General features: G+C 34.9%; 1 protein-coding gene across 5 annotated transcripts in view; it reads right to left on the minus strand.

Moving 5' to 3' along the window:
- The window catches only part of dock6 (dedicator of cytokinesis 6), a 111829-nt gene that overhangs the window by 32535 nt on the left and 51648 nt on the right, over positions 1-27646 (minus strand). For 3 of the 5 annotated variants that reach the window (XR_015481346.1, XR_015481345.1, XM_087245242.1), the window contains exons 19-31: positions 25795-25881; positions 22482-22713; positions 19887-20051; positions 19408-19580; positions 16667-16768; positions 11123-11209; positions 10855-10950; positions 7976-8116; positions 7725-7838; positions 6582-6752; positions 4575-4714; positions 1926-2095; positions 1648-1796 (exon numbers count right to left, since the gene is read on the minus strand). Coding sequence is in view for 3 of the 5 variants with exons in the window: in XM_087245242.1 (XP_087101368.1) it covers positions 1648-1796; positions 1926-2095; positions 4575-4714; positions 6582-6752; positions 7725-7838; positions 7976-8116; positions 10855-10950; positions 11123-11209; positions 16667-16768; positions 19408-19580; positions 19887-20051; positions 22482-22713; positions 25795-25881 (1827 nt within the window). In the remaining 2 variants the exon portion in view is untranslated. The remainder of the gene's footprint in view (positions 1-1647; positions 1797-1925; positions 2096-4574; positions 4715-6581; positions 6753-7724; positions 7839-7975; positions 8117-10854; positions 10951-11122; positions 11210-16666; positions 16769-19407; positions 19581-19886; positions 20052-22481; positions 22714-25794; positions 25882-27646) is intronic. The other 2 variants (XM_087245244.1, XM_087245243.1) reach the window with 2 other exon arrangements.

The raw sequence follows: 27646 nt of genomic DNA on the forward strand, positions 1-27646 counted from the left end.
GATAATAAACACTTAAACACACATGTTTTTTATTTCCTCAGCTTTGTGCGAGTCATTAATACTCACTAATGACCAGGAAACACTGTTCGTAGGAGAGAGTGCAGTAAAACTGCACTTCTAGTGGAAGAGATCAGGACTGTGGCACTCAGAATGAACATGAGTATATGTGTGTATGAAGAGCTTCTCTAATGGTGAAATTGAGAAACTGCAGCCATGAACATGAGGGAAAATTCCAGAAGACCATGAACTGTTTATCACAATTACTATTTACAGGGTTCATACACATTTTTACTACTAAAATTCCATGACTTTTCCATGATTTTCCAAGACTTTCAACTCCATTTTCATGACCTAATGTTTAATACAATGTCTAAAAATGCGTGATAAAAGAAAAACATTGTCAAATTTATTAAAGCATATCGTAAAACAGGCAGCAATCTATTCTGTTTAAATTTATGTTTATATCTATGTAAAATTTATTTAGATAATGCTTATACCGCAATAATAATTTAAAAGTATGTGATTGGCCAAGAACAAAAAAGAAATAAAACAACCTAACCTATATTCAAGTACAGTATACAGATATCTGTTTTCCATGACTTTTCCAAAACTTTGTGGGTTTTTCTTTTTTTCCAAAACTTTTTCAGGCCTGGAAAGTGCCATCCAGACTTTTCCAGGTTTTACATGACCGTTTGAACCCGTTATTTATGTTGATTGGCTTTTATATTCAATTTAACTACAGCATCAGACTAAGATTTGGGTGTGTGTGGGCATGAAATGAAAATATAAATTTATTAATGGTATTAATGGCAAGGTAAACCTTCAAGTTGGTCATTTTCATTTATTGCATTTCTTAAGTTCTAAATAAAATAAACAAAAAAATCAATAAAGTGAAGTTGCTTAATAAAGTATTACGTTTATGGCTTAAATGCTTTAAACCATAGATGTATAAACTAGGGCCCACGGACCAAAGTTGGCCTATGGTAAAATTTGATTTGGCTCGCCATCCCATCTGAGAAAAGAGGCAGAATGATGGGGATGGTTTAGAAATTGTCACTTCAAATCTAATGTAACCTTTTATTTGTTTGTTTTATAGTTAAGCTACAAAAAACCTGAAATTAAAACTGAAATTAAATATTTCAATTAAAATGTTTTAAATTAATCCAATTTAGCTTAAAAAGTACTTACTAACAAAAGAATAGTATGTTTGCCCAGAGTGCATAGTTGAGTTCTTAAAAAAAAAATAGTAATAATAATTCAAAGCTTTTTCTCAAAATGTGTGTCAAGAAATTAAATCACCCCAGAGTGGATGAAAACATCCGCAACAGCACATAATAATTAAATCTATATTTGAGGAACCAAAAAAAAAGTGCCCGCTCGAAGGGCTACCACGGAATTATTAATTAATTATATATTAATAATATTATAAATATTAATAAATATTGATTAATTCAGGTCTCAATTACAGAATTAAATTACCTTTTTTATATTGCAATAGAAAACAATTATTTTAACCAAATTGACACTATTACAGTTTGAAGTATATGAATCAAATACAACTTATTGTAAACAGCACCATTCATCATGTGCAACCTCCATTCACCCAGTAACGATATCATGCTTTGTGAGCAGTACACAGGAACTCACCACTGATGGCAGAGTGAAGGGATTGGCTTTGGAGTGGGGCAGCGGTGAGCCAGCGATTGCCATGGCAACAGACTGGCTAATGGTGCCGTTGTCTGGGTCGTTATCATCGGCGAGCGCCGAGGCGTGACGCACCCGCTGTGGAGACGTGTCTGCCACACACAGATATGATACAGATACAGATCTCAGCTGAAATAGGACTTTTGTTCAGTGTGTAATGACTCCTGAGCTCAAAAACAAAAGAGTTCATAGAAAACAAGGGAAGAGAGAGATCAGCTAACCGGTGAAGTCGTGGAGCTTAGGCAGCGTCTCCATGATGATGGGGATGAGGGGCAGGTAGAGCTGGGCCACGTGCGAGCGAACCTGAGGGTCTGTGTATCTGGGGTCTGCATCGTGACTGCATAGCAGAGAGTGAAGCGCACTGATGGCCTTCTTATGGAGAAAGAACACACTGAGGAAGAGACATAGAAAGAGAGAGAGGGAGAGGGAGAGGGAGAGAGAGAAAGAGAAAGAGGCAGGGAGAGAGAGCGAGACAAGTGTGACTCGAGGTGTTATACAGCCCATGTCCTATTTATAAGACAGTCTTAAAAACAGGTCAAAAATTGTTTGTTTTTTCTTTTTTCTTGTCTAAACTTAGAAATTTTTTTGGAGTTCTTTCTTTGATACTTTTTCTACAATTTTCAAAATTTCTCTTGAACCATGCCCCTTGATTGCTATTTTTGGTGTAACGGCTATGTTGAAGAGGGCTAATGTTCTAGCCATTGTGTCACTGATAGCCCGGAGATGGATTTTATTACACTGGAAGTCTTCTAAACCACCTCCCACTGCCTCAGGGTTAGAAGATTTGATGTCTTTTCTATATATTGAAAAAATTAAGTTTACATTAAGAGGTTCAACTGAAAAAAAATATAAAAACTGGGATTCTCTAATTAATTGTCAAGAATACTACACACCTCTTTGCTGATTCATAAGATTTTTTTCCTTTTCTTTCAAGAAAGATCTCTGCCCTTTTTATTAATGTGTGCGTGAGTTATTTGTATTTTGTGTGTATTTATTTAGTTGCTTTAACATTTCTTTTAGGTGCTAATGTTGTTTTTGTGCTTTTTTTATTCTTCTCCTTGAGGGTGGGATGAGGGCTGAGGGTTTTTGAATGTTCCCGTTTACCCTTAGTTATAAACAACATCACATACTACCATGGCAAGGATCACCTCAGGTACAGAATATGTGCTTTAGTCAATGTTAAATGCGACCAATGTGAGTTTAAACACCATTTTACGTGACATTTATTACCATACTTTTGAAAGCAGAAGCAAATAGTTGACTTAAGATCTTGAAAAAAAATAAATAGAAGACGGTTTGGAAACGACAGTCAGTGACTCACTGCAAATCAACAACATCAGGGTTTCTGCATATTATCTGCTAATCTCAAATCAAATTTAAGACTTTAAGACCCTTTTAAGAAACCTAAAGAAGGGCATTTAAAAAAAATGTCACGAGGAATCCTGTAATTGATTTTAGTTTTTTTAGCTGTTGTGAACTGTAGCTCTTTGCACTATTAGTCATTAGATGGATATCGGCCCAAAATGAGTTTCTTTACTTGGACAAAGCAAAATTAAGACCTGTTTAAAATGATTTAGGACCTATAACACAATATGTCAGTGAATTTAAGACTTTGCAAGGTATAAAATTTAAGACATTAAGACTTGATTTTTTAAGACCCTGCAGAAACCCTGAAGATCAGTACTCAGCCAATGTACTTTTAATAAAGTTAAATAGGTTAAATTTGTATTAAATAGATTTTAAATCTTACCATTTCGTCAGGAGTCCTGTGGTGGGTATTTAAATGAGTGGCTTGTATTTAAATGTTTCATGCCGTGGTGTGGTGTGTTTGATATATTGAGGCTACACGTGTTGTTAGGACATGGTGTTACTGTTTAACATATCACTTTTGCTTTTTCACTATAAATGTGTTTTATATTGTACATAGGAACAAACACATAGGTCTCAAACTAGATTCCTGGAGGGCCGCAGCTCTGTACAGTTTTGCTCCAACCCAAACACAGCTGATCCAATTAATCAAGGGCTTCAAGAAGACTGTTTTAAACTACTAAGAAGGTATGAGTTGGTGGTTGGAGCTAAACTATGCAGAGCTGCGGCCCTCCAGGAATTGGCTATGGTCATGGACCACTAGTCTAGAATGTATATTCGGAAGCCACCGGATGTCAGTGACTTGAGTTAATAACTTAAAAATTAGCAATATTTTTGATACAAAACACATTGATCTGCTTCAGAAGACTTGTTAACACCCTGGTGGTGTATTGGTTAGTTTTATGATGGATTTTTGTTTATAGGTTAGTTTTATGATTAATGCTTAAAAAAAAGAAAAAGAAAAGCCACTACATATATTTCTGCAGATTTTACAAAGTCAAATTTAAGATCACTTTAAGACAATTCTGAATTAAATTCTACATTTTTACAGGGCTAAACGCTAATAATTCTTTCTAATGGACAGTGGATTTTTTTTTTACTTGTCCAATTAAAATTGAACCATTTCTTAGCCAGATCTTTGAAATAATGTGCTAAAACAAGTAAACTCTAAATATATACATATACTTTCATATACAATTGGGTAGTTTTACATGGACAAAAGGAAATTAAGACCTGTTTAAAAAGATTTAAGACCTTAAGCAGCATATTTTAGTGAATTTAAGACTTTTTAGGTCAATACATTTTTTTTTATTTAAGACATTAACACTTTTTAAGACCCCACGCACACCCTTACCACCTATCCAACACCATTATACAGCATGAAGGAGCAAGAATGAAATTAACAACTACCATTCATCTGACAGAAAACAAGAATGGATGTGATTGCTGATTCTGCTATGGATGTCATCTTGTGAGTATTTGAGTGTATTAGAGCTTCTAACCTCTCTCCATCCGGCTCCAGGATGAGTGACAGTTCAGCTAACAGCAGGCCTGAGAGAAAGTGCTGCTGGCGAAATGGCACTGACAGCTCAAACATGCTGACCACACCTTGATCCTGAGCATGACTGGAGAATGCAGAGCTCTACAAAAGATAACAAGCAAAATAACTGATTTCGGGAAGGATAACATGCTTAAGTGAAACTCAATTTACACCCTGAAAAAAAAAACTCTTTTGAGTGTCCAGCTTGATATACGGTGTTAATGTGGCAGCAGAGAGCAATAAAACATCCATCATGACAGGATTTAAACTTCACAGTGAGAAACACAATTACAAACACGACTAAAACTCTACATTTGTGAGGTTTATGTGAATGGGATTGATTTGTTTAAACATTTGCAGCAAAGAATTTTCTCTAATCCACCCAGCAGAGCACGAAGCACTCGGCTTTCGCAAGAGTGGAATAAACCAAACTGTATTACTGCCACATCCAACAAAACAAACATGTCAAGCTTGAGGAGTAAAAAAAGTCAAATTAACATCCATCATTCTTAGTTATTTCTCAAAAGCAGTATGACATAAAGAATTCCTTTAAAAAACCATCGCACCAGGATTTTACAATAACATTTTTCATTATATTTGCAGCCGAAAATGATTCTGTGATGTCTTTTCTCATTTTTGTAAAAATGCTCAAATATTTAACTTTTTTCCACTTTCTTTCATCTAAACAATATTGGACTAGCAAAATACTGGAGGAACTGAAAAATGTCCTGGTGTGCTAGGGCTGCACAATATATTGCTTCGGCATCTATATCGTAATATACCCATTAAAAATAGTCACATCATCAGATATGCAATGTTGAGTCCGAATTATAGTTAACTAGGAGCTGCAGAATTGTATTTATTCACTGTATTAATACAGTGGTCGCTTGTTATTCGTGGGAGTTCTAAAAGTTCTAAAAAAAACCTGTGATAAGCGAAATCCGCAAAGTAGTCAGCTTTATTTTTTACAATTATTATGGATGTTTTAAGACAGTAAAACCCCTCATTACACACCTTATAAACTTTTCTTAGATAGGCATTAAAATTTTCACACTTTTCTCTCTTGTTTAAAACTCTCAAAGTTCAAACTTTTATATATATATATAAAAAAAGGCCAGGTATTATAAAATAAAACCAAAGATCAAAACCTGTTAGGAGCAAACATTTATTTCTGTCAGCAAAAGATTCATAAAGCTATTTAGCTTCTGTGCAGAAAAGCAGACTCCATCCTTAAGGGATGCGCTGCAAAAATTCTGCGTAATTGCGAGGCGACGAAAGGTGTACCAAAGTTTATAGTAAGGGACCACTGTACATTATGTATATAGGATTTATGCAAAATTCCCACTCAGAAATCCTGTCTTGTTTCTACTGCAAATATCTACTTTTCAAAGCAAAAACAAGATAACTTTACTTAACTTTGACTTATATAGTCTGTTGAAAACAAAACAAAATTTTTACTTGATCTATATATTATTGAATATTTGGACTACAAACGAGACAAAGCTAAGTAAGCAAAGCATTGTGATTGTTTAATTTCTGTACTTAAATACTGTTAGGCTTCCATGAAGACTGTCAAAAAGATCTTGTAAAAACTGTATTAATGTCGCAATATTTATAGCAGAACAATAAAATAACACAATATCAGATTTTTTCATTATCGTGCAGCCCTATGGTGTGCCTTTTCACAACATGTCATATAATCATCACATGCTCAGTTAGCAGCTGATAGAAAGTAGTCTCTTGTGGTGACTGATATAAATACTTTTTAAGTTAAAAAAATAAGTTCACTATGAAACTGTGGGTGGGACGAAAGGCTTTTAAACTGGAGGCTACATGGTGTTGGGCGTTGGGAGTCAGCTAAAAGGTTTGGAGTAATAAATAAATAATATAAATACACTAAATTATACAAATAAACAAAAAAGGTATGTTAGGGCAGTACAGAGCACTACTGTCTACAGTGTAAGAGTACCTGTGAGGTGGTGGAAGATGTGGAGGGTGAAGGGGATGCTGGAGGACTAAGAGTGGCGCAGGGTAGGTTGAGGATGACGTAGTGCTCGTGACTGCAGATGATCCGGATGAAGTCCATCCTCAGCGCTGTTAGAGAGCTGGGATTCTGCGCTGTGTGCAGCTTATTATTAATCTGAAAAGACAAACGCATCACAGTGATTTCTTAAAGTGGTCATATTCACATGTGCTGTTTTACATCTAGCGCACTAAACCACCTGCAAACCATATGTTCTAAAATGTCAAGCAAACCATTCATTTTAGAGCAGGCATTTCAATTAGGCTTGCTATACTGAAAAACGTATACATAGAAACATGAACATCGTTTAGTCACCAACGCAGCAGAAAGTTAACAAATGTAGATCACGGTGTACATATAAATGTTTAGCCCCACCTTTAAAGAATAATCATGTTGTATTTATGGTATCCATATAAATTGTAAAAGCAAAAAAAGAAAAAAAAAGCTGCATTATTTAGGCAGACAGGGCAATAACCTCATATGAGATCCACCGATAGGAAACCACAGCAATCCAATAAACTCTTGTTTAATAAAAGTCCCCTCTACTTTTTTTTTTTTGGTCATGAAGCCATTTCACTGTCTCAATAGGGAAAAAGGGGCGGTTCAAAAAAAAATTAACATTTCCTCATTTACTCACACTAAATTGGTTCTAAATGTTTACAAATGTCTTCTGTTCAACACAAAACAAAATATTCCGAAGAATGTTGGAAAAAGCAGCCATTGACACCCATAGTAGGAACAAAAAACACCTTGGAAGTCAATGGCTGCTTTTTATCCAGCGTTTGGTCTTACTTCCTTTCATCTAACAAAAGAAAAGAATTCAAACAGGTTTGAAAGAAATGAAGGAAAAACAAATACATTGGAAAGTCAATAATTACAGGTTTACACCATTTTTAAAAATATCTTCCTTTGTGTTTAACAGATAAAAGAACATAATAAAGGTTTGAAACAAGTAACGGGCATGTAAAAGATCACAAAATTTACATTTTTGGAAAACTATCTCTTTAAAACCTAATTCAGCTGCATGGACAATAAACATGTCACCACTGTCAAAAAAACCCCACAAAGGATGTGTGTTTTCGCATGTACCTGTTTATAATAAGAGCGAACAAGGTTGAAAACAAAGCCTCTATCCATGAGAGAGAGCAGGTCATTAAGGAAAAAGGCCAAACTGCTGTTTAACCTCTCCACAAGCTCCACATCCTGAAACACACACAGATATGGGATAAGCATGCTTCCTGTTGTTTCATAACAGGAGTCATAAAAGAGAGCATCATAAAGTCTCAATCTGTCTCTTATCTCTGCAGATCCAGCAATAAAATGAGATCTTCTTTTTATACCTTGTGATATCTGCTGGCTATGTCTGCGCTGATGGCACACACTAAGGCTGCAATGTCATCCACAAAGCGGTCTGGAAAGCGCTGGCGTCGGGGCATGTCCAGGCGTGAGGACAGGAACAGATGATGGGACATGCTCTTCACCTGTTATCACACAGAGAAAAATGAGCGATACAATCCTGACTTAAAAAACACACCAAAATATAAGTGTTTCAAAACACACATGCCCAAAATTGATTGAAATTAAACTTAAAATTAAAGGGATAGTTCATCTAAAAAAAGAAGTTTTTTCATTTTCATTTGGGGTAACTCTCAGTTTAAAAGACTAGCCCATTTTGAACTGAATTGTGGTGATAATTGTAGTGATATGATACTTATCCTGGTTATAGTAAGCATTTTAGCATTCAAATGTATAGAAAATAAAGCATAGTAGCAGTCAATACAGGAAAGTACAAAAATATATCTTCTGAGCAACATGGAAAGGCAGCTTTGTCCATAATCATGTAATGTGTCTAAGAAAAAAGAACGCTTTAACAGTATTTTGAACATGTTACTCAAATTTTACATCTTTTGGATTTTTTTACTTAGTTTAAAACTCAACCTTTTAACTTCCAAACTAAGAAAACATTTTCTTTGGTTAAATTGTGTTTCTGACACCCCTTAAGCACAATATAAGTTGTTTTATTTAATGATAGCCTACTGTACAGTACATGGACTACAATATATACACTAGATATCGCATAAAGACCCTGAGCATGCACCAACATCGCCTCCACATTTGTACAGTGCTCCCCAGGAGATATGTCATTCAACCGCACTAGTCAAGACTAAAACCAATCTAAAGATGCTGGACTTCTGCACTGCGTACAAGTGTATTAACTAGCAAATAAAGAAAAAGCATAAAGGCATCACATTTCATGGGTAAGATTTCATTTTTTATGTTTTTGTAGGTTATGAACTTTTGTGCTCAACAAGTCACGTTATTAATGATAGATAATACATTCAAGGCAAACTAGCACCAACTCACACTAAATACTAAGCTTATGTTTAGTTTTGTTGAATAAAATCAGAAAACAAAGTAAATGAAGTATGACAAGAAGATGCTGCAGTGCCAGAAACTTTTATTATTGTCAGCTAAGTGAAGTAACGTCTAGTTTTTGAAGTAACGTAAAAGGGTGCCTGATAACCAGGGCCAGATGTAATCTGCAGACGTTTTTTGCTATTTCTGTGGAATTATTTTGGGAGTATCATAACTAAAACCTTTTTATGTGAAATAAAAATAAAATATCTTTTTAACATTTATTTAATGTTTAAATGCAAATACAATTAGAACCACATTATTTGGTAAACAAAGCAAGTCAGTCATATAATATTTATCTACTAAAAGACAGAAAGTATTACTTTACAAACTGTATTGTACATAAATCAGATGAACATTTTCATATTAGACAATAATATTACTGAAATTAATTTAAAAACTGAATAAACATAGATTTACACACATTTTCTCAAGTAAATAAACAGAATTAATGATGGGCTAAAAATCTGCTGAAAATCTCCGGAATTCTGTGCGCGTAGATTCCGAGTGGGCCTACTGATAAAATAACAGTGCCTGCACCTCAATGTGCATTCTGTCCACCCTAAATTATTAAATATTACAAATGTTATATACAATTTAGATTAGACAGGTGGATATTATGGACACTGAGATGCAGGGATATCGATAGTGAAAACTCCCGATTATAGATATATGTATATATGCATATATATCTCTGGCTAGGAATGGCCTGTCCTCCACTGCACCTTGGTCCCGCATTCATTTCAAAGGAGCACTACCTTGTACTAAAATGGCAGCTCTATCGACTTATCTTCCAATAGACAACAATAGTGTAGGTGACATCTAACGTAAATATCTATGTATATGAACAAGAGGTCAACTAGGTGATTACAATGCCAGTTAAAGAGTTAATGTAGGCTGGTGGAACAAAACCACTGAACAATCTTATTTAGTCATAGTTAAAGGGTTAGTTTTCCAAAACAATTCTGTTAATAATTTTTCACCTTGATGTCATTCCAACCCACCATGACCTTTGTTCGTCTTCAGAACACAAATTAAGATATTTTAGATGAAATCCATCATAGTCCAGAATAAAGCTACAGGAATACTTTTGTGCACACATGAAATAAAAATTAATAATAACTTTATTCAACAGTTTCTCCTTTTCAGTGTCAGTTTAGGGTGAACTTAAGGTTTACAAGAGCGATGTTCTCTTTATGTGTCGAGCTCGGTCACGTTGCTGATGTAAATTTCTGGACACATATGCTTTGTTTTAAATGAAAGAAGTCGTGCACCTGGGGTACAACGGGGTCTCAGTGTAAATTGCTTGTAAACGAGACCCCTATACTGACACTGAGGAGAGGGAAAACTTTTGACTAAAGGCATTATAATTGTTTCAAGTGCTCACAAAACTATTCTCTTTTTTAGTTTTATAATATTCCAATTGAAACACTGGAAGCATACAGATTGTTTTGAGGTTGTTTTTGGTTCCTTTCTGATCGAATCTAAATCATTGCTTTCTATGGCGGATGAGAGCGCTCTCTGATTTTATGCAAAATATCCTAATTTGTGTTCCAAAGACATGAGGGTGAGTAATCGTTGACAGAGATGTATTTTTTATTTTTTATTTTTTTTTTTATGAACCGTCACTTTAAGACAAAAAAAATAAAAAGTAACATTCCAAAGAGGAGAAAAACTGAATTGAAATGATAATGCACAGCTAAATTAACCAATGACACCATTATCTTCTATAGAGCTTCATTTTTTAACGCAAAACTGAATTTGTTTTGTTACAGAATCAAACTAACACTTTCATTGGACTGACCATGAGCTGGAAGAAGAACCAGGCCTGCTGCAGAGACGCCTCCCTTACGGTGCTGGTGCTCACGACCCACTGCAGAGCCAACTCTTCATGAAGCAGCTGAACGCAGATGAACATCATTTCAAAACATGACCATATGCTGAACCAGACACATCCGCACACACACAATTAAGTCAGAACTCTTAATGATACAGTATAAGTGCATGAAAAAGACGGCGTATTGAATGGGTGAGTACATGGATGAATGAATGAACATGAGTTTGTTCTCTACCTTCTTGGCGATCTGCCTGGAGGGAGGACAGAGAAGGGAGGTAGTCTCGATGTAGGCGGACATGCGATTACAGGCTCGCTCACTGGCCTGCAGACCAGTGGGTGAACACAGAAGAATGGTGGTGATGACGACAGTGAAGATGATGATGAAGAATGGAAGATAGGAAGATCAAAGAAAACAAATAGAGGATGAGCCAATGCCTGCTGGATGCATTAAAAAATATCCATTTACAAACTCAAAATAATGAAACTCTACCCAAGTTGTGTCAGATTTAATAAAGAGTCATGTGGTCATCAATGCATAATAACCTTTGACAGGTTAATTAAAGACTTGTGTAACCCTGAAAGGGGTAACTTTGCGGTTAGCTGACTGATAACAATCAGTTGATTGTGTCTGGTTATCTGGTTTATTATAAGAGCTATGCATAAATAAATTGATCCCACGTTATACTAGGTGGCCTTAACTAAAATGTGCTTATAATGAAATTAATAATTTGCTACAATGTACTTATTGTGTTAACAATAAAAATAATGTTTAACATTGTATTTATGATTGAAGTAAGTTCATTGTTTTTAAGTTTTCATGCTTATGTTTAAAGTTTTTTTTTTACTAAAATGGTTATGCTTACTGCTTAGCTATAATATTTTCATGTTTCTTGTAAAACTGTTATATTCCCCCACATATTAAAGCAATTTCATATAAGCAAATAACAATTTATTCAAGTTAAATAGATTGTTAAAGTACAGAATGAAACAACTTATTCAACAAACTATGTGCATGTACAAACAAGTACTCTTTTAACAAGTAGCTAATGATGAAAATAATTATTTCTTAAAAACAAAAATGAGTTAAAAAGAATCAATCTGCAGAGGATCATCTGCATTTTATCGCACACAAACAGTTTAAGACAAAATTATTAGCTCCATTATTAAAGCTCCTGTTAAATTTGAATTTCTTTTCAAATATCACTTTTTAAATATCACAAGTAATGTTTGACAGATCAAGAAAATTTCCACAGCATTTCCTATAATATTTTTCTTCTGTAGAAAATCTTATTTCTTTCAGTTTGGCTTATTCCTTTCAGTTTTGTTTGGCAGGCTGACTTTTTTTAGTGTTGGTTGGCTTCTATTATTGTTGGTTGCTATTTTTTTAGTGTTGGTTGGTTGGCTTATTTCGCTTAGTGTTGATTAATTGGCTTATTTCTTTTAGTGTTGGTTGGTTGGCTGAATTATTTCTTTTAGTGTTGGTTGGCAAGTTTATTTATTATAGTGTTGATTGGTTGGCAGGTTTATTTCTTTTAGTGCTGGTTGGTTGGCTGACTTATATATTTAGTGTCGGTTTGTTGGCTTCTTTTATTTTTTGTTTGGTTGGTTTATTTCTTTCAATGTTGGTTGGTTGGCTGGCTTATTTCTTTTAGTTTTGGTTGTTTGGCTGGCTTATTTCTTTTAGTTTTGGTTGTTTGGCTGGCTTATTTCTTTTACTGTTGTTTCGTTAACTGACATTTCTTTTAGTGTTGGTTGGTTGAATGGTTGGTTTATTTCTTTCAGTGTTGGTTGTTTGGTTTATTTCTGTTAGGCTTATTTTCATTTAGTGTTTGTTAGCTGGCTGACTTATTTCTTTAAGTGTTGGTTGGTTGGTTTTTTTATTTCAGTGTTCGTTGTTTGGCTTATTTCTTTTAGTGTTGTTTGGTTGGCTGACTTATTTCATTTAGTGTTGGTTAGTTGGTTGGCTGGCTTATTTCTTTCAGCATTGGTTGGTTGGCTGGCTTATTTCTTTCAGCATTGGTTGGTTGGCTGGCTTATTTCTTTTAGTGTTGGTTGGTTGGTTGGCTGGCTTATTTCTTTTAGTGTTGGTTGGTTGGCTGGCTTATTTCTTTTAGTGTTAATTGGTTGGTTGGCTGGCTTATTTCTTTCAGCATTGGTTGGTTGGCTGGCTTATTTCTTTTAGTGTTAATTGGTTGGTTGGCTGGCTTATTTCTTTCAGCATTGGTTGGTTGGCTGGCTTATTTCTTTCAGCACTGGTTGGTTGGCTGGCTTATTTCTTTTAGTGCTGGTTGGTTGGTTGGCTGGCTTATTTCTTTCAGCATTGGTTGGTTGGCTGGCTTATTTCTTTCAGCACTGGTTGGTTGGCTGGCTTATTTCTTTTAGTGTTGGTTGGTTGGTTGGTTGGTTGGTTGGTTGGCTGGCTTATTTCTTTTAGTGTTGGTTGGTTGGTTGGTTGGCTGGCTGGCTTATTTCTTTCAGCACTGGTTGGTTGGCTGGCTTATTTCTTTCAGCACTGGTTGGTTGGCTGGCTTATTTCTTTTAGTGTTGGGTGGTTGGTTGGTTGGCTGGCTTATTTCTTTCAGCATTGGTTGGTTGGCTGGCTTATTTCTTTCAGCACTGGTTGGTTGGCTGGCTTATTTCTTTTAGTGTTGGTTGGTTGGTTGGCTGGCTTATTTCTTTCAGCATTGGTTGGTTGGCTGGCTTATTTCTTTCAGCACTGGTTGGTTGGCTGGCTTATTTCTTTTAGTGTTGGTTGGTTGGTTGGCTGGCTTATTTCTTTTAGTGTTAATTGGTTGGTTGGCTGGCTTATTTCTTTCAGCATTGGTTGGTTGGCTGGCTTATTTCTTTTAGTGTTGGTTGGTTGGTTGGTTGGTTGGCTGGCTTATTTCTTTCAGCACTGGTTGGTTGGCTGGCTTATTTCTTTTAGTGTTGGTTGGTTGGTTGGGTGGCTAGCCTTTTTCTTTCAGCATTGGTCGGTTGGTTGTATTATTTCTTTTAGTGTTGGTAAATTGGCTGGCTTATATTTAATGTCGTTTGGTTGGCTGTATTAATTATTTCAGTGTTGGTTGGTTGGTTAGTCAGTTGGATGGATGGATGGATGGATGGATGGATGTAAAAACTGTTAAGGTCTATTTTATTACCCCCCTTAAGATATTATTTTGCTTGATTGGCTACAGAAGAAACCACTGCAGTTCTATGACTTGCCTAATTACACTAACTACTTATGCCCTTTAATGGCAATTTAAGCTGAATACTATTATTTAAAGTTATGAAGTACCTAGCAAAATATTATGAACGGTAATCACAGCAAAGAAAAAAAGAAATTGGTTGGTTGATATTATTTATTAAAACTATTTTGTTTAAAAAATGTGTTGAAACATTTCACAGAAGAGCTAATCATTTTGTCTACAACTTTACGTAACATTTACTATATATTTCTATTGCATGAGGCAGTATGTAATGTAGTTTGTATTGTTTGTAGATAGACCTCTAGCAAAGTTTGTCCTGACTGACAGGCAGAAGGAATACAGCAGACAAAGGAGAGAGAGATGAGCTGATGATGAGAAGAGGCAAGACTACACAACCTCTTACACACAAAACAGAGACAAATAGACAGAAGCCAAGCTGGCAAAAGTATACTGAGGATGATTACTGAAGTGATGATATGGTGCAAGACTTGTTAGCATTAAGAGTAAGAGAAATTCTAATTAAGATGTTGAGACGGTAACAGGTAATGTTAGGGTTAAATGTTTTGTACAGTATGTAATGTTAGAGTTTAATGTTAAGACAGTAACAAGAATAAAACTAGCCTTGATATGAATTTACTTTATGCTCAAAATTAAAATATTGCATAAAACATTTGCGGCTAAAACACTGATTCTATCTCATGCTCAAGAGAATAAAAATCGTTACTTCTTCGGAAACTAAAGTAAAAATAGGAATATTTAAAATAATTTCTACTAAAACTGGGAAACTCCACTTTGAACCCTATTAAATAAGTTTTACCTCAGATGACACAGCGCAACAAACTCTGTCATGTCATCCTGCATTTGGAGGTAGTGTTTATTGTTGTAGCAGTAGGAGGAGGCAGTTTAGGAGGTCACTATACAAAATATATAATAATATCTAAATCCAGAATTGAACCAAAATTGCTTAGGGGATATTGATTTGTCATTGCTCTTCACATAAGGGACTTAAAATAAACAAAAACGTCTTGACTATTGACTTTCATACACTCAGAAAAAAAGGTACACAGTGGTACAAATAATGCTCCTTAAAAGTTGTACCTTATATAGTACAGAAAAAATCTCTTATGATACTCCTATGGTACAAATTAAAATGAAGATACACAATTGTTCTCATATAAAAGGTACATATGTGTCAGACATTTCCTTCTTTTTTACAATATCTATGAAAATAAATATTAATGGAAAGGCAAAGTGATTTTATGAATAATTTCTATATTAAAACATGAATTATCATTTAAATGCATATAGTTTAAAGAAACTTAAAAACATGAATTATTAAGTTCTATAATACAAAAAACTGTAAAACTAAACATTTAAGGCAGTTTTAATAAACATTGGTAAGCATTTTCTGATAAATATCTGCACCTTTTGGTATTTGCTTTCCACTAGGCAGTGCACATGAGCTGACAAAATTCCTGCACAAGTGTTCATGCAGACATTTTAGTATCGTAAAACTGATCAAACATTGTACATATCTCCTTACAATAATTTTGTATAATTCTATTAGTGTTTTTAAATTAAGTTAATTTAATTAACTTTAAAGTGATTACAAAGGTATTGCGTGAAAATTGAAAACAAATATATATTTTATATTGTACATGGGAGAATGTGTTTCTGTAAATAAAAAGTGCTGTGAAATATTTAGCAAAAATCATTTGATTTATGTTAATGTATTTTTTATTCATTATTGTAAATGGAAAAGGTGCGTTTACACAAAAAGAAACATTATTTAAAAAAAATTGTTTAAAAATGCATTTGATTTTTTATATTTACTGACAATAAATTGACACATTTTGGAAATAGCAAAATGCCTTTAAATAGTTCTTGAAGGAACACAGTTACACCTGTTAAGGTACAAAGTGTCTTGTCACTATAGCGGTACCTTAATTTATCACATTTGTACCTTTGAGAAAGGCGCAATATTTTATCTGCAGGTTTTAAAAACATTTTGGTTTCCCATGGTACAAATCATGTCCTTAAAGTTACAAATTAGTTTCTTTGTCTTAAGGTACAATACTGTTCCATAAAAATGAACTGCCCCAGTCACAAGGGTTTGTACCTACTTTTGTACAACATTGTACCATTTTTTCTGAGATTGTAGCAGAAAAACCAAATACTATGGAAGTCAATGGTACAGGTACAACATTTCTTAATATATCTTGTGTGTGTTCAACAGAAAAAGAGACTCATAAATGTTCAGAAAAAGTAAAGGGTTAGGGTATAGGACAGAGTAAATGATAGCATAAAGTAAATGACGACAGATTTTATTTTGTGAGGTATTCCTTTAAATGTATGAAAGTAATCATAAAAAAATGTTAGGGTTTAGGTTTTGACAGTATCAGGTTTTGACAGGTTGTATATTTTTAGAGAATAAATAGTATTAATAAGAACATCAAATAAAAACACGCATCAAATAAAAGAGATTGTAATGAATGATGTTATGCTGAAGGGGTGATGCAGGATGGTACACAGTAGGGTGTATGGTTTGAGGCAGTAGAGCGGGACATTAGGTTATAGGGATTGATCGGCACCTGCTTGAGCTCACAGCTCGAGTTGGGGTTCCGGCGGAGCACGGCCCTCGAGCCCCCTGGAGCGTAAGCAGAGTTTACCCAGGAATGAGAGCGGTCTATTCCCTGCTCATCCATCGACGACACAAAACAAACAGCACAGGGCAACACGGGGGAGGGCACAACAGCCACACACAGGCGTCGCAGGGAGGAGACAAAGCGCAGGAACAAGAATTAATTGAGAAGAGGGTGGGAAGAAGCGGGAAGCCAGGAAAGAGGCTGTACCACAGTAAAAACAAAGTACAGACATAAGCAGAGTGATCAACAGCTGGTGCAGGAAACACCGCACAGGCTTACCCATCACTCCAACAAACAACATCAAAAGCAGAACTGCAGCTTACTATTTAATCAGTTCATCCAGTTACTTCCTAAATCAAGTCAAAAAGGAATTTTTCAGCATTTAATAACACTTTGGCTTAAAGGTCATGTAAAATAAAAATAAAAATGTTTAGATGCAAGTTTCAGTCGGTTAGTTTTAAGGATTTAAGCTAGTGCACTCCAAAACATTATGTTTAGAAAATATCAAACTAATACAAACATCTAAAGCTTCTAGTTTGTCACGTCCAACTAAATCGGTCAATGATTTTTCACATCACCTCATACTTCATACTTTTCTCATTAAATGTTGACCAATCAAATGCTCTATAGTATCTGACATGCCCCTCAACCTTCAAGATGCTTCTCATTCTCATTTAATGTGCTTGATCTCAACTATGCTTACTGGCAGAGCTGTGATAAAACCAAACTATTGGCTGTTTTAAAGGGGGAGGAGCTACTTTTTGTCCCACCCTTTTTTCATTGTTTTGCTGAGATTATGCAAACATAAAAAAATAAAAAAAATGCACATTTCAAAGCATTTCATGGGACCTTTAAATACCAAACCTCACTATTAACTAGTGGCTTATTACCTAACACTGATATATTGGGTGTTTACTTGTACTTATCAAGAACAAATACTGCATGATTTTATTCTACATCCCTAATTTTACCCAAAACCTAAACCCAATTACTACCTATTAATAGACAGTGAATTAGGAGCTTACTTTGGCAAAAAGTTAGTTAACAACTTATTAATAATGAGAGTTGTATCCTAAAGGGGACCTATTATGAATCTTTTTGCAAGATGCAAAAAAAAATTATGAAAATTGAGTATGTATGAGAAGTTTCAGCTCAAAATACCTAATACCAAATAATCTATTGTTTCTGTTTTAGTGACTGTCACTTTAAATTCAAACGAGATTGTGCTCTTTTCATAAGAGGACAGTGCTACAAACACCTATGCATCAGCATAATGGCAGATTTAAAACAGGACTAACGATATCTCTAAAAAAAACTGAAAATGTAAAAAGAAGTGTTGATCATGGTGTGAAAACACTAATGGTGGATGACTGTTTCTCACTAAAGGCTGTCTATGCTAGTGAGGGAGAAACTGTCATTAATGGGCAGGAATTTCCCCCTCTGAAGACACGTACAAAGGAAGAATGTCTAAGTGTTTCAGCAAACTGTTTTTATAAAGCGAGATTAAACAAAATCAGAATTGATTGATTTTTACAATAAGTAGCTGGCTATATTCACACACTGTTGCCACACAACTGTGTTTTAACCCCTTAAAAAAGTGATTTTTGCATAATAGATCCCCTTGAAAAGAAATTGCTAACAATTACACATACACTTATATACTTACTATATGTTTATGATCTTATTTTGCACTTTTCAGTGCATTTTCTCTTTAAGGCATAACTGACAAAGCAAATGTTGTTAATTAACACACACTCGGGTAATCCACCATGTAGCTGCCTGTTATCTTTGGTGTAATATTACAGAAGATTTTTAGCTGAAACCATGGTCTTTGGCAATTCATAAAATGTAAGTCAATGCCCACCGACAATATGAGATGAGCCATTTATATTATTTGCCTAATTATGTAAATGAACTGATGAATACAATATTTGAACCAGAAACAAGTTGTTTGAAAAGACAAGACTAAATAAAAGAATCAGACTATAGAAATAGATGTAATTTCATTGTAACTAACAGTAATTTTTTTTAACAGATTGATCATTTCACCTTATGAGACCTCAATTTGTCATCAGAAGCCATGTGCTATAGTTTTGTTTAGCTTGTAGAAGATTTTTGACCCCAAAATTGACAGTTGCAGCTGACTTACATTTTGTGAATCACTAGAGACAGCAGTTTCAACAAAAATTTGTTCTTAATTTTATGAATTTGAGTAAATTAACAGGAAGTTTTACAATTTTGAAAAGTCTGAAACTACGCTACATAAAACATAACTGCACTAAACAAAACCATTATTCATATACTGAAAAAAATGCTAATTCATGGTCTTTCCAGAAGGTGGCGACTATACTACAGCAGGAATAACAGTGTTGCCTTGGTTAATGCTGTAAAAAAAGCAGTGAAGTCAAATCTGGAAGGATTTAACTGATTTCATACAGTTAACAGCACAGCATCCCAATACTCGCAAATAAATTTAGCTTACAACTATACATTGTATAATCAAAATTTATACAAAATGTTATACTTTGTAATATAACATTTAAACTTTTTACATACTTTTCAAGGGTATTACGTTTATCTAAATTGATTTTACAACATTTAATACTTTTTAACTTTTTAAGACAAGCTGTTTTATCTGCTGTAACTTAAACAACAAATAAGAAGGTAGAGGAGCAGCCCTTGCTCACCTTGCTGCCGATGATCCTCTGCACCTCCTCATCAGGAGTGGCGGGGGTAGAGGCCAGGTCAGGGTTAGAGTTACTAATGCTCTTAGAGCGGGACAGCAGCAGGGCACTGGGTCTTGATGTGGCCCTAGAAAGCGTGGCATAGTGGATGGGCAGATCATATGCTGCAGCTCCCACTGAAGGAGGAAGAGGGACGTAATCAGTGTATAAAATTAAACAATCATCCAGCTACTAGGGTTAAATGTTCCAATTACTCATAACATAAATAATAAACCACAAAGAAATGAATCAGTGGGGTGTTTTGACAACAATTCAATATTTCTAAGGCACAACTTCAAGATATTGAACAAAATCCCCCAAATTAAGCATTGTTGTTGTCATCGTATTTTCAAAACCCAGAACATTTTAGTTCCTACCAAGAAACAAGTTTTGCATAATGTATCTCAGCTTTCTGTGTATTTAAGGTTGTGTTTCTAGCTCACCTGCAGGGGGAGACACAGGCTCTGTTGTGGGCAGATGGAAGCAGTAGTGGATGTAGGAGGACAGCAGATTGTTGCGGCCGTGATGGTCCTGGTTTCCTTCCAAATTCTTATGGATCTGGTTTACCAACAGGGCCATGGCTTCAAACGCAGCACGGCCGAGATTTACTGCATTCCAAGGAAGGAGGGGAAATTAATTAAACAAAGAAACACTGAAACAATGCGTGTGTAAAAAGAAAAATGTACTTATTTGTAACCTTAAAGTATTAATAATAACCCCAATAAAATATAATACTTTAAGGCTGTGGTTCTCAAACTGTGGTACATGTACCACTAGTGGTACGCGGGCTTCCTTTTAGTGGTACGCAGAGGAATGCAATATGCCATATGTACATGCGACATACATTTCAGAATTTATCAAAATTTGTTCATATATTAATATGATGACATATAGCCAATATTTATGAGGTCCATAAAGCATTTCCGTTTTGATGAATAGAATACTATAGGTAAACACTTTACATTTAGGTACAGCATTTTTTTTTTTTTACTTTTTAGGAACAGTAGCCTACCATTTTTAATGAACTTATAAAAGCAAATTTTAATTTAAACATTAACGTTTGATTTTGTTTGTTTGTCTTTTTACATATAAGCACAGTACAGTGTTCAAACTATTTATAATGTTTAAAGTGGCTGACAATAGTATATATTCTTAATAATAGTAGTTAATCTGCCACGTTTTTAAACTGTGCAGAGCTGTTGCTGCTTTACTGGCCCTGCTACGCTACGTATTTCAATACTGGTCATTATGGTGGTACTTGGAGAGATAATTTTTCTGAGGTGGTACTTGATAAAAAAAAGTTTGAGAACCACTGCGTTAGGGTGGTTCTTTATTTATGAGATTAATATCCAACATGTCTTCTATTTATAATTACACTTTTCTTAGTTCACTGGTATGAAAGCATTTCATCATAACTCAGGTAAAAAAAAAAAAAATTATCAAGATTATGTGTGACATACATAGGCAGTGTTTACTGTAGCAATGCACACAAACAGAAACAGCATGCTAATATTTTAAAACACCTGATGTAACAATGAAAATTGGTGTCTATGAACACACACTTTTTAACAGTCGTGTGCATCACATCACCTTTGCACATGAGTGACAATCCTCTCATTTGGTATTCACCAGCTTCTTTTGCTTGCGTGAACACAATTAGTTTTGTCATCATGCTGCTTCTTGATTCTAAGATCACATTTACATGCATATTGGGTAATCCTTATTGTCGAAGCCTGCTTTTGATTAAACTACAAATAAAAAAATCTTTTTAAACCAGACAAAGTGGCTAGTGGAGTGTCTGTCAATCTCGCCACAGCAGGACTTTACCCACATTTGCCGGGTGTTAATGTCAGGCCCAGATTAGTGTTGGGCGATATACGAAATTTTCAGATCGCCATTTCGCCCCCCCCTGTGAGATCGCTAATACACGAAACTATAGCATAGGGACCTTGTTATATATAAAAATAATAATAAATTAAAAAAAAAAAATGAATATAATATACATGGATGAAAGCAAATGAAATTATATTTATCTACGCACGGAAGAAACAAGGATGCATTAAGGTCCTTTCAGACGGGAGGCAGATGGAAGACTCGCGCCCGCACGTGACAGTTTCTATGCAGAGAAGTTTTCTATCTTATTGTTCAGTTGAACCCGGCGCAGCTTCAATCACAAAAGTAATCATCCATAGTGTCACATTTGTATTTGCTAAGATCTAACAAAATGTTGCGCTTAAAAATAGTGTTTTTTTCTGTTCCGCCAATGAAAATATTTACAAACAGAACATTTGTGCATCTCAGTGCAACACCTCTATGAATTAATCCGTTTTGGAATGAATTACGTGTTTGATTCCATGATTAATAAATAAAAAGATGTTTAAGTTGATGTGTGATGTAGCTGTGTGAACATAAACAACATCTCTGAATGTAAGATGCTAATAGTTCAATGGCTAATAGCCCAACTCTGTTGGCTTTTACAGAGTTAGCTTAGCAACAAGTTTTGGAGACTACAAAAAAAATACATCTGGGTTAATGATGTGATAAACCCTTCAGGTAATGAACATATACACAACGCAGTGGAGGAGTGTGGCCAGATGCGCTGTAATGTTATAGTTGAGATGCTTCCTAGTGACATGGAGCCGATCAGCGAATCACAGCACAGTATGTTAGTTGACTAATCAGAGCCTCTTGAGAGCGGGTTTTTGGATGAACTAGGAAATATGACAGTCACTTTCATGTTAGCTAAGTAGCTGTATACAAATTAAGTACGATGTATGGAAAAATCACATTTTTTTAATTTTACAAGTGAAGCATAAGCACACATTGCTTTGCATTTTATAAACACAACCAAGCCTCAAAAATACACTCTGGACCACCCTTTTTAATGAATCAGCCTTTTTAAATGAATTTGCCAAGGTTACAACTTAAAAATTAAAAGTAAAATTAGTTTTTTTTTTGGTTATTATCACACTTTTTCTTAAGATTTTTTTTTTTAAACAAGATTTCTGTGAATGTGTCCCAGCTCCAGTCTCACTTACCGATCTGTCCTGCTATGACAGGTGGGTGTACGATCAGTAATATGAGTTTGCTCATCAGCTGATGCAAAAAGCGAACACAGGTGTCCAGCAGCGCCCCCTTCAGAGCCGCCATGCTGGCCTTCAGCTCCGCCTCCACGTTGGACTCTGTGATGATCACGTCCTTCAGACGAAAGGGGAAAGAGTACTCTTCCAGAACATATACCAGCGTGAAGAACTTGTCCAGGTGCGGATCCTACACACATCAGGCGAAAAAAAAAGAGCATACATGTAAAGTCAATTTTCACAGGTTCCTATTATCCATTTATTTTCTTTTCGGCTTAGTCCCTTTATTAATCTGGAGTCGCCACAGCGGAATGAACCACCAACTTATCCAGCATACGTTTTACGCAGCGCATGCCCCTCCAGCTGCAACCCAAAAGCTCCCGAAAGCGCCCGAAAGCTCCGCCCCTTCTGCTATGTGAGCAAAATTGCGGTCGTTGAGTGTGTGAAGTGTCCATCATAACACACATCATTTTAGCAGCTGAATGAGTGCATTATCCGGGTAATTAAAGTGCACTTAATATTTTTAGAGTTTACAGTGTGAATGCACTACTTACACTATTTATACTACAAAATGGCGTAGAATAGTGCATAAGTATGCGATTTGGGATGCAGCTTTAGTATACCTAGAAAGAGCTTGATTAGCTGATTCAGGTGTGTTTAATTGGGGGTTAGAACTAAAATATGCAGGACACCAGCCCTGCAGAAATAAGTTTGGGCACCCCTTGTATGCAAAAACTGAAAGGAAATAAAATAAAATAAAATAAATAAATAAATAAAAATCTGGGACAAAACTGAAACCAACAACATTGTATAATTTTTCAATATTTAATTAAATTATATAAAATCTAAGACTTTTTACAATTTACTTAAGTTAGATTAAATAGAGAAAGAAACACTAGCTAATAAAATAACCCAAATTTTATCGACAGGCCACGCAGTGGCACAGTAGGTAGTGCTGTCGCCTCACAGCAAGAAGGTCTCTGGTTCTAGCCTCGTCTCAGTTGGCGTTTCTGTGTGGAGTTTGCATGTTCTCTCTGCATTCGCGTGGGTTTCCTCCGGGTGCTCCGGTTTCCCCCGCAGTCCAAAGACATGCAGTACAGGTGAATTAGGTAGTTTAAATTTTCCGTAATGTACGAGTGTGAATGAGAGTGTATGAATGTTTCCCAGAGATGGGTTGTGGCTGGAAGGGCATCCGCTGCGTAAAAAAAGGCTGGATAAGTTGGCAGTTCATTCCGCTGTGGCAACCCCGGATTAATAAAGGGACTAAGCCGACAAGAAAATGAATGAATTAATGAATGTTATTGACAGTGAAAGACTGAACATGTGTCCTTTTACCAGTGTTCCCATGACAGCACAGCAGCATTTTTGCAAGCAGCAGGAAAAAGTATAATAAACAGACATGTTCTTCGTGTTATTTGAGTAGAATTTGCTTTTCTGGTGAGCAGTTCACGCATAGATACATGAATGTGTATGTGAGCGGAATATAGACAAAGGGGAATATTGAAAATCATAAAAGCTAGTAGGCATGGGACGATAACCACTTTCAAGGTATACCGGGGTTTGAAATTTTCTGCTATACAGTTCCTATGGTATGTGTAAAAATAATTTTTTTTTTTTTTTTTTTTTTTTAGTTTTTAGGACAACAGTATCTCCAACAAAAAAGATATACAAAGATGCCATTTTAAATTGTAAAGAAATCTGTGTTTTAGAAACCAATGAAGATAGCAGAAGTCAATGATTTATTTAAATTATTTAGCCTGACATGTTTACTGCTTCAAAATATTTTAAATGTTTCTCAAAATAAAATATATTGTGTTCAAAGAGGGAAAAAGTTTTTGTATTATACCCAGACATATAAAAAGAATATATTTTAGAGCACTAATCACAATACCAGCAAACCGTGATATTTGTTATCCAAGGTAATCATACCATCAGAATCTCAAACTGGCCCATGTCTACAAGCTAGTCAGTGGCTTGTTACACTGCTGTTGCGCTTTGGTGACTACGGCTGAAGGAACAGTGAAACTAGCACTGGTGGACGGTGAGCCACAGCATTAATAGGTAGTTACAAACTTTGACAAAGTTAATCAGAATAAGACAAAAATATTTAATAATACTCCAATCTATAGACTGGTCAAGAAATCTTAACTCAGGTTTTATGGCAGCAAAAACAAGTAGACTTTTTTTTTTTTTTTTGAGATATCTTGTTTTATATTGTGTTGTGAAGAAAAAAATGCAAAAATAAATAAAAAAATAAAAATAAAAACATCATTTATAAAAATGACTAAAACTGGAAACTCTAGTAGTTTTTAGAAATCATAAGTTTATTTTGAGTATTGAAGATTTCAGTTGCAAAAATTTTAAAACATAAGATTTTTAAGAGATGGTGGCAATTTCCACAATCAATAGATTAAGTACTACTGTATATTTCTACTCATTGTCTGCATTAAATGGTTATTACAGCGATAAAAGAGATTATCTTCAAGACAGGACAGACATCTTAAAATCAAAGAGAAAGACAAGTTACATTTTTATGAATACCTCCTCGGGTATACTAGAGGTGAATAAGGTGGCAGAGAAGCTGACGTAAACCTGCTCAGAGAAAAGCTGTTGTTATCAGTCATTGTTTACTTCACTAAATCAGTTTTTATGGTGAAGGGATTGATCCAATAGGCCTATTGATGGAAGGTGCTCCCTTGTAAAAGTGTTTTGTAGTATTTTCAAAATACAAAAAAAAAACTGTACTTTATTTGTGGCTGTTATATTTTGTAGTTTATTTTAATACACTTAAAACTGAGGTATTTGGTATTTTTTTAAACTACATTTCAATGTACTTTTGCCCAACCCTGGTTATATGTATAAGCTAGAAGCATTAATTGATAGGCTAATCTATTTCAGAAAATCATGCAATTTAATGCTGTACATAATGGACATGTCACGACATAGCAACACTATACAGTAATTCCTTAGAGCTTAGTAGCGGAGACTTTTTAATAATTTTATGGTGTGACCAATTCATTTTTCACCACAGACATGCAGTATGTTTTGTGTGTACGACACATCAAAAGACCTCAAACCTCAAAAGAAAAAAAAAACACTTGTACGTTAATAATGTTCCCGCTTAACCAACAGTCAAGCTGTGTAGATTTAACGTATTAACAACAACTGATTATTTAATATTTAATTAACTTTTGGCATCCCTACAGCACAGTATGCACAAAAATGTCAGCAATTACTTTTTTTTTGTAGTAAATGTCAAAAAAGTCATTACCTGTGTGTGAACAGATGAGGCTGCCTTCACCTCAACATTAAAGACCCCTTTATGATTGTCCACCCATTTCATCCCTGGTAGCTGGACCTGAAACACACACACAAACACAGGCCTAAAAACAAATTCACATTCCTCCTCAGATATTAAAGCCAAACAGATGTTGCAACTCACTAAATAATTACCTGTTAAAGCATAGTTTGTATTGACTTAATTTTTTTTAGGATTTGTTAAAACATGATATTTTGGGATTAAAATCTGGGTTCGCTTTCCTGATAAATCAAAGTGGCTAAGCATTTTAATGTGCCTTTGGGCATTTCCGAGTTCAATACCAGAGTGAATCTACAAATTCTACTATGACTTAAAATGGCTGATACATATTATTAATTACATAAAGTGCCACTTGCCTAGTGGGCTTAACTTAACAGCTAAAGGCAGGCATTTTTCATAAATATTAATTAAGACATGTGACGGCACAGAGGAGATGTCAAAGGGAGTTCTAACTTGAAATATCACATTACTTGCATGCTATTTTATGTTGGACAGATTATACAGGGGTGAATGTAACAATTGAGTATATTTAATGTAGCATAATATTAGTTGTTATTTACAGTAGTCCATTAATTAACTCAACTGATACAAATAAATTTAATATACTGTTTGTTTTTATTCTGTAACACTTTATTTTGATGGTCCATCTGAATATCAGTAGACTGTCTGCATAATATCTGTTGATACTGCTCCTTTAAAAGACATTTAACTGACTATAAGAAACTTTGCAAGTACATGTCCACTTACACTAACCCTAACCTAGCAGTCTATTTATAATCTAATGAGAATTATTTGGCATGTAGATGCAATGTAACTTAAATTCAACAAACAGACCATCAAAATAAAGTGACCTTTTATTCTAATATATTAATAATTAAATGTAAAAACAAAAATCCATTAGTTAATATGATTGATGTTTTCTATTCATTATTAAATAATATTAAATAAATTAGGAATTTAGCCAACTTTAATGAAATAAAGTTTGTTATATTTAACTTCGGCCCACAGCCCAGCCCTCAATCAGGTTTAGTCTTTGGCCCTTCAGAGAAATAAGTTTGGGCACCCCTGATCTACAGCTACATTATGGGACTCAACACTTGTAGACACTCGCTCCAACGGGTTTTGCACGGCTCTTGGTCCCATCCACACACATTTGTCAGATGTATAAATTCATTCATGGACTGTCATCTCCACCTCTCAGTCAGTTAGTAAACATAAGAAACGCCACACACAGAGAAACACATGCAGCCCAAGGAGACTGTAAAGCGGCTTTGGTCAGGGTACCTTTTCAGTAACAGCTGCACAGTAGTAGATTTTTGTCCATGGCAGAAATAACCTCTTTCAATATGTTCAAAGACATATAAAAATCTGGTTTATAGAACATCAGATGTGTCATCTGATTAGCATGCTACCAGATGTGCCTGCCATCTTAATGATTCGTTGTTTAAATGTATTTTGAATATTCTCTGTCTCTATTACATAATGTTTGTGTTTTACTTTAATTCGTACATATACATTTTTAATTAAAATCTACATAACTATGTCTATTTTAGTGCTTCTTAACTATGATTTATTGAATAAATAAATGATTTAATTTATATGATTTATTGTATTGTTTTTAGGTTGACAATTTTAACATCTGTCCAAGAAAAATAGATAAAAAAATTGCATTCTGGCTAATTCTAGTCCATTTGCAGCATTGCCAATAAATGTACACTGTCCCTGCCAAATAAACAAATAAATAAAATAAACACTTGGCACAGCTACCAAGCTGACCAATCACAGTACTTTGTTGTGGCATGTA

This window comes from Danio rerio, chromosome 3, assembly GCF_052040795.2.
Source record: "Danio rerio strain M-AB ecotype USA chromosome 3, GRCz13ab, whole genome shotgun sequence".
Lineage (NCBI taxonomy): Eukaryota > Metazoa > Chordata > Actinopteri > Cypriniformes > Danionidae > Danio > Danio rerio.